The sequence below is a fragment of the Antrostomus carolinensis genome, unplaced genomic scaffold, assembly GCF_000700745.2.
Source record: "Antrostomus carolinensis isolate BGI_N321 unplaced genomic scaffold, ASM70074v2 scaffold1658, whole genome shotgun sequence".
In the NCBI taxonomy this organism is placed as follows: domain Eukaryota; kingdom Metazoa; phylum Chordata; class Aves; order Caprimulgiformes; family Caprimulgidae; genus Antrostomus; species Antrostomus carolinensis.
The window spans coordinates 290-7,739 of NW_010334783.1; the positions used below are offsets into that span (position 1 = coordinate 290).

At 34.8% G+C, this 7,450-nt stretch overlaps 1 protein-coding gene across 1 annotated transcript in view; it reads left to right on the forward strand.

Annotated features, from left to right (window-relative positions):
- Nucleotides 1-849: 849 nt before the first annotated feature.
- Nucleotides 850-7,450, forward strand: part of DOCK9 (dedicator of cytokinesis 9) — a gene marked incomplete at its 5' end in the record, with an annotated part of 71,184 nt that continues 64,583 nt past the window's right edge. The window contains 6 exons of the mRNA XM_010174283.1: nt 850-1,024; nt 2,364-2,431; nt 6,358-6,432; nt 6,531-6,671; nt 7,023-7,223; nt 7,364-7,450. The exon at nt 7,364-7,450 is cut by the window's right edge and continues 45 nt beyond it. Of these exons, the coding sequence (XP_010172585.1) occupies nt 850-1,024; nt 2,364-2,431; nt 6,358-6,432; nt 6,531-6,671; nt 7,023-7,223; nt 7,364-7,450 (747 nt within the window). The remainder of the gene's footprint in view (nt 1,025-2,363; nt 2,432-6,357; nt 6,433-6,530; nt 6,672-7,022; nt 7,224-7,363) is intronic.

Sequence of the window (7,450 nt, forward strand, 5' to 3'; positions counted from 1 at the left end):
GGTAGAAAGCTGACTGTTTTGCCAACCAGTAGTTAGTCTATTAATAAAAAATCTGAGGTATAGCGAAACTAAAGTGTAATTTGGCATTCAATTTAATTAAAAACAAACAAAAAATCCTCTAACCATTACGTCTGTTATATTGTTTATTTCAATGTTTATCCAATGAATTATCAATTTTTGAAATTAAATTGATCATAATATAGAATTTTCATGTAAGACTTGTGAATTCATTGCCAGGAACGTGAGTCAAGCTAGACAGCATTTGAAGCCTTGGTTTAGATAGTGCAGAAACAGTGACAATAATGGTTGAGGAACAAAGGAGGAATTGATTCCCAACTTCATGTATATTTAATAGAATAACAATATCAGAGCATTCAGGGTTGAGATTGGTTATGATTTAACCTCTGGTATAAAATCACAACATGCGAATGATTCTCACTCAAATAGGGTTTCATGCTTTTTTTTTTTTTTTTAAATGATTCTCATTCAAATAGGGTTTCATGCTTTTTTTTTTTTTATCAGTAGGTCTTAGTTAGCTTCACTTCTAGATTATCTGAGTATATGAAGGCTTGGTGGAAACTGGGTTTTTTGTTCTTTAAAAATTATTACAAGCAGTATGATGATGGAAAACTGAAAAATGGGCTGTTATCTTTCATACTTCCAATTGTTGTGGCAGTACAAATAACTTCAAAAGGTTGAATGTCAAAGAGGAAAAATATAATTATAATACAGTTGTTCAAAATATCAAACTATATGTTTTTGTTGAAAGGTCTGAAATACATATAACTTCCATTGATTGTGAGTAGACAGTATGTAAAGTTATTATAAAGCTCTTTTATTTTCTTATAGAACAATAAAGTCAGACGTTTTGCGTTTGAGCTCAAGATGCAAGACAAGAGTAGTTATCTTTTAGCTGCAGATAGTGAAATTGAAATGGAAGAATGGATAAACACACTGAACAAAATCCTTCAGCTTAACTTTGAGGCCGCAATGCAAGAAAAAAGAAATGGAGAATCCCATGAAGGTAAGCAAGGTTTCTAGCGATGCTAATACAGTTATGTGACAGTGTCTACGTACATGTGTTTGGAAAGAGGCTTTATTGTAGCTAATATTTTTGTTTTCTTTGGTCATAAAAATTATAGGTCTTTTCACTGTCTGTCTGAACTGATGAGGGTTTTGAGCTTTGGCATTAAAGTAGCACTGTTCTGTATTGATTCCCGTTGAGTTAAGTCCAGAAGAGAATAATGAGACTGATCAGATGTCTAGATAGAAAAAATAGAACCTATAATGAAAAATCAGGACCGAGGCAGTTGAAGGAAAAGAGGAAACTTAAGAGGGGCTTGTTTTGAAATACATAAAATGCTGCTGAAAATGGAATAATCTGTTCTGCAGTCAGGTAGAAGGTAGAGGTAGGTAGAAGGATAAGAATTTGTGGCTGCAACGAGGGACTTAAAATTTAAATGTAACTCTGTTGACCACAAATATTTACCTGAAGTACTGAAATAGATTGCTTGGGTGTACAATCTTTTCTATTAGAGCCCTTTAAGAATAGGCAAGGCAAATATCTGTAAGGAATGTGATGTAGGTATAGTCAATAGTTTGGTAACCAAAGGATAGTCTAGATGTCCTCTCATGCATTTTTCTTCTTGAGAGCGTATGGAGAGGGCAACTGGTATGAAACCAAGCGTATGCATATCCAGAAGAACCTGAAAGAGTTTATAGAAGGTCATTCTGCTTATGAATAGCACAATACACCAAAAAGGGATCATTAGAGTTTAAAATTAGATATCCTAATCTTCGGTGAAGATTGCCGGAATTTAACATGATGTTTGCAACAAAAGCAAATAGGAAAAAGAGGAGCCTGTAGCATTATGAAAGACATTTTAGTCAGTGGTTCCCAACTGACCTTAGAACTGCAAGATGCTTACAGTTAACTGAATGGTTGCTTTGTAAATCCAGTTAACTGTTAGACAGTAGAGCTGTGAACCTAATGAACAGAGGGAACTTGTTTTAAAATCAATTTACAATGCATACTGGAAAGAATAATGTAAATTTGTGCATTGAGTATCCCCTTTTCTCATGCAGATATCAAAATTAATATTAATATTAATATTAATATTTCCCAGGTAAGATTAGAAATAACTGCTACTTTACCAATTTATGTAACTGGTTACATCCTCCAAGAAGTCATTGTATCAAAATAAAATGATGGAGTTGTCCACAACCTGTTTATGTTAACAATTGTAATTTTTGAGGGGGTAGGACTTAAAAAGAAAGAAGAAATATTTTTGCTATGGAGTTTTGTGAGTAGTTTGGTTTTCTGTTTGTTTTAATTGTTTTTAAATGTGGTTTTATGATTTCAGATGATGAACAAAGCAAAATGGAAAGCTCATCAAGTAGTTTTGATAACTACTATCCTGAAATTGCCAAGGTAATGTATATTGTAAATGCCAAGGATATAAAGTACTAAACATAAGAGTTAGCCACATGAACTTTCAGTAAAGGTAAGGTATTGGCTCCTAGCTTCCCATCAGTTTGTGGTGCTTTGAAAGCTTAGAAGCCCTTTTGTGAATAGGTGTGGTTATTGAGCTTCTTCATTGTCTGCTTTTGGAAGCAAACTAGCTATTGTTTTCAAGTTGCTTATATAAATCTTGACATGCTGTTTAAAAGCAGCATGGTTTATTACTTTATTGTATTTTGCATCTTTTGTATTGGTTTATTGCATGCAGATAAGTGCAGTATTTCTATAGAAAGGTAGTTTTCTAAAGTCAAGTTTTATTTTTATAGTTGGAAGTCCAGAGGAGCTTAACAGCAGTGATTATGTGAATTTATTTTAAGATGCTTGTGTTTGTAATGTGCTGGCCAGTTCACAAATACTTCCTGTATTGCCATAGTTCTTGCTTTTCAATCTTGTTCTTACAGAGGTGTGGTAGAAATAGAAATAAGAGTAAAATAAAATAGAAATAAATAGAAAATAATCATAACTCTTCCTCAGCACATTTGCAGACTGTATTTCAGTTACATCAGTGACTTGTGTATTGCAATAAGTTTTGCGAGTTCTCTAAGGGAGAAATTTTTGTTAAGTCACCTAAGGACTGGAGCTGGTGACCCTTTTCTACTGAAGTTGCAGAATCCAAACTCCTTCCTGTGACTTCCTTACTCTTTCTTCTCTGTGGCACAACCTGCAGTCTTGAAACTTTTCTGCTTGACCATGCTCTGGAATGCTCACCCCTTCTTTTCTAAGGATCTGTCTCACCTAAGTCACTACTCCTGAAGGGAGTGGAGCTTATAAAGTGAGAACAAGCAGTAAAGCAAATTCTGTCTATTACAATAGCTAACATATCAAAAGATACAGTCAGAATACATTAACAGGCTTTTAGCACCCAAACTGGTTGACTGACTTAATTCTGTTATTGCTTTGTAATCAACTTAGCACATGTACACAAACAAAAAGCTATTACTTGATAATCTCACTCCAGCTATGGCTGTACTTGGAAATTAATTGGGATTGTGGTGCATACAATCAGGTTTTCCTTGGAAGAGCTGTAAGCATCAAATGGCATACTTAGATGAGGCTATGATAACTTATTTCAGAAACAAGCATAAAATTAGATGCTTTCATTGTATGGAAGATTTTTCTTTCTTTATAGTCAGAGTTATTGGAATGCTTAGGTTCCAGATGACTTCCAGAGGAGACTTTTATTCAGGGCCTTAGCACCTGCATGTAGTTGTAGTACTACAGATGCTGCTTCCTCTTTCTGTAACCTTCTGATTGGAAGCACGCAGCTCTTTAATGTAGGTATTTTTCCAGCATGTTATTTTTCTCAGATCTTTAAACACTGACTTTTTTATTCCATAGTTATAACCCATTTAAATTTCTGTTTCCTTCAAAGTAAATTTTTTGGCTTCTCCATTCTAGTTCATCTTTAATAAACACTACCTTTCAAAATAATTTGTGCTGATGTATTTTTCTAGCCCTTTTTCCCTGAGGAGAAGTACAGGAGAAAATCTACCCATTTGCATTAGTACACTGTTTGTGCCTTAACTTGAGTGCTTTATATAAATGCTGTTTGTTTTGAGGATTTTTTTTTTGTCCTCTGTTCTTTCTTGCATTGTCTTTTCAGCTGTTGTTTGGGTTTGTTGTTTTTTTTCCCCCAGTGGAAGACTTACAGAGCATTGAGCCTTCTTTTAGAAGAGTTTATAGATGCTCTATTATTTTTATTGGTTTTAGGAGAAGATTTTCACAATAGCTGACCTCATATCCTTATGAGGAAGGAGAAATTCCTTCAGGGGTGATTGTAGAACAGCTGGCTATAGGGGGAAAAAAACAGTCTTCCTAGGAGGTGTCTGACCTTTGTGAGCACATATTCAAGCCTTCATTTTTCTATCAGCAGCTGTTAGTTTGTAACATAAACTAAGATGGGATTGTGCGCTCCAGTGCAGAGATGTGCATGTGTATATCTCCGTCTGTTTGTCTGTCCTGCCTACTTGTTCCTTTTACCTGTAACTCAAGTATCAAGAGTGAATGTAAGTTTTTGGGTTGGTTTTGGTTTTGTTGTTTTGGTTTTTTTCTTTTAATCTTCAAAGAAAACAAATTAGACCTCTTTTTTAAATAACTATGTGACTGTCACAATCAGTGTGTCCAAGAATTCAACCATTTCTGGTCCCACTGTTCCTTGAAGTAGGAAAGCATTGTTGCTCTTTTACAGATGAGGAAATGAAATTACAGAGTCACTGCTGTGCTGTAGACAGGGTCAATGACTATGTGCATTTTCAGTTCCTGACTTCTGACCAACTCCTCCTTAATCTGTTAGTCAAAAATGCATATTTTTTATCTTGTCTTTAGTGCATAAAACACCAAAGAATCTAAAACTGTTCAAGATGCTTTAAGTGAAGCAGTTTCTGGCTTCCTCCTATGACTAGGTCATGTTCCTTTTTGGTTCTTGCCACTGACAATTCCCTTTCCAAAACGTACATGCAACCTTCTTGCCAACTTTAAACTTCTTCGCAGTTTAGTCCTGTATTTCTCAGTCATACTGGCTGTAGAACAAGCAAAATCTGCCAATACTCTGCTGATATCTTTTGTGTCTGGGTCGTGTCATTCACAGCAACTCTGTCTTTTCTCCTGTGTATGTTAAAGGTAACAAAGTAAAGTAAGTGAAAACAATTAGAGCATCTATACTTAAAATCACAGTTCAGAAGTTCCTTTTCTGTAATATATCCTTTAATTCCTTTTTGTTATTATCAACCTAAAATAAGGTTTTGAGCTCTTAGAGCTGGTGGTTTTGTGGGGGTTATTTTGTTTGTTTTGTTTGTTTGTTTGTTTTCTTGAGACATAGTAGGAGTTTCTTCAATGTCCAGCAAAACAGGTGTAGACAGGAGATCACTTCCAGCTGATGGTCAGTGATGAGCATTTTGGGTTGGTAACTTACTTTAACCAGTACAGACTGATCCAAAAATAGGCACCAGTCTGTAATGTAATGCTTTGTATCCCTGTTTAGCCAGCACCTATTTTGGAATGGCAACTCTGCTACGTGGGTAATTTTGGTGGCTGCATGTCTATTTGTCATGTCCTGTGACTTCAAAAATCATAGAATACCCTTTAAATAATACCTTTTTTTAAAAAAAATAAAGTAACCTATGTATACCATCAGTTTACACGTTCTATTTTGTTCCACTCCACTTTTGTTTTACTGTTAATAGGTATGTATCCACAAATCCTAGGCAGGATCCTAGCTGTGCAAAGTAACTTTTAAGTCTGGAGGTTTTATCTTTTGCCAGCTATTGAGTTTTTTTCCATCTGCCCACAGGAAAACCGCTTCTTTGGCAGTAGAGCTCAAGGAAATAACAAAACAAAACCAAAACCAACCAAACAAAAAAACCCCAACCAAACCCAAGAAAAAGAGCTGTCATGGTGTTTCTTAATTTAGGTAACCTGTTGTTTCCTGAGCAATGTTATTGTCTCAGGATAGCTCTGACCTTTAGCCTGTGTTCGTACTCTTTTTCTTTTTTATTAAAATAGTGTTGAGAAAGTTATTTATTGTTTAAGGAGGCGAAGTGCTATATGAGCTACACTAGAGTATGCTTCCCATGAGCTTGGAAGGTTATGTGTTGCTGATGTACATTTTTGTGTTTTGAGGCCTGGAATAGTCCCTAGAGGAGATGAGCTTTGTCTCACTTTTTACTCAGATGTGATGGAGCAATTTAAACTAAGGATTTGCAAAGCTCAGTTAAGGGGAGAAGAGTGCATGGATTAAAAACATGTACAAGTTTAAACATCACAGAAAAACGAATGAAATTGAAAACTATTTTCATTTAATAGGGTGATACTAAGACTTTTTTTCTTCTTTTGAACAGAGTACCAGGGAAGCAGAAATCAAGTTGAAAAGTGAAAGCAGAGTTAAACTTTTTGCCTTGGATCCAGATGCACAGGTTACACTTCTTTACAAGGAAGCATGTTACTTTCTTTTATGTTGATCTTTTTGAGATGAAAAACAACCTGCCTTAATTTTTCTTTTCTCTTTTTAAAGAAATTTGACTTTTCTGGTATTGAACCAGAAGTGAAGCCATTTGAAGAGAAATTTGGAAAAAAAATTCTTGTGAAGTGTAATGATTTATCTTTTAATTTGCAAAGCTGTGTTGCAGAAAACGAAGAAGGACCAACAACGAATGTAAATAATTCATTTAATTTTTTTCTGTTAGTATTGTAATGAACGTCTTAATATTTTGTTGGCACTGTTCTTAATGGCAGGAATTCCTTGCTGTGATTTAACATATATTGTGGTGGTTTTTTCTACTCCTTTAAATCAAAATGAGAGCCTAAATCCTACAAAAAGTAACTTTGCTACTAATCTTTTTGTTGTGTTGTCGAAAGTGGAATTTTCCTTTTACACCTTGTCAGTAATATCTAGAGTGATGGCTGTGTGTAACTGTAAAAATGTTATTTGTGTTCCTTTCATACCTATTTTCACAGTAATATAGATGCCAGCAATGACACTTGATTCTTTTTGAAAAATATCTAGGTAGAGCCTTTCTTTGTCACGTTATCACTATTTGATATTAAAGACAACCGGAAGATTTCAGCAGATTTCCATGTTGATTTGAACCACGCCTCAGTAAGGAACATGCTTTCCAGTGCATCTCAACAAATTATGAATGGCAGTGGTGATAGCTTACACAAAATTCAAGACGTTCATGAAACTGTGTTACAATATGCAAAGCAGGTAAGAATGAGTAACCTAAAGAATTGGGATTTTGGATACAAGTAGAGAGTTTTCCTACATGCTTCAGATGGTTTTCTATTATGTGATGTAAAATATGTGTGCATTTTCCTTTTGTATTTTATCTCTTGTTTTATTTCTAGGGAATATTCTCAGTCACTTGTCCTCATACTGACATTTTCCTCGTGGCTAGAATAGAAAAAGTATTACAGGGAAGTATTACACATTGT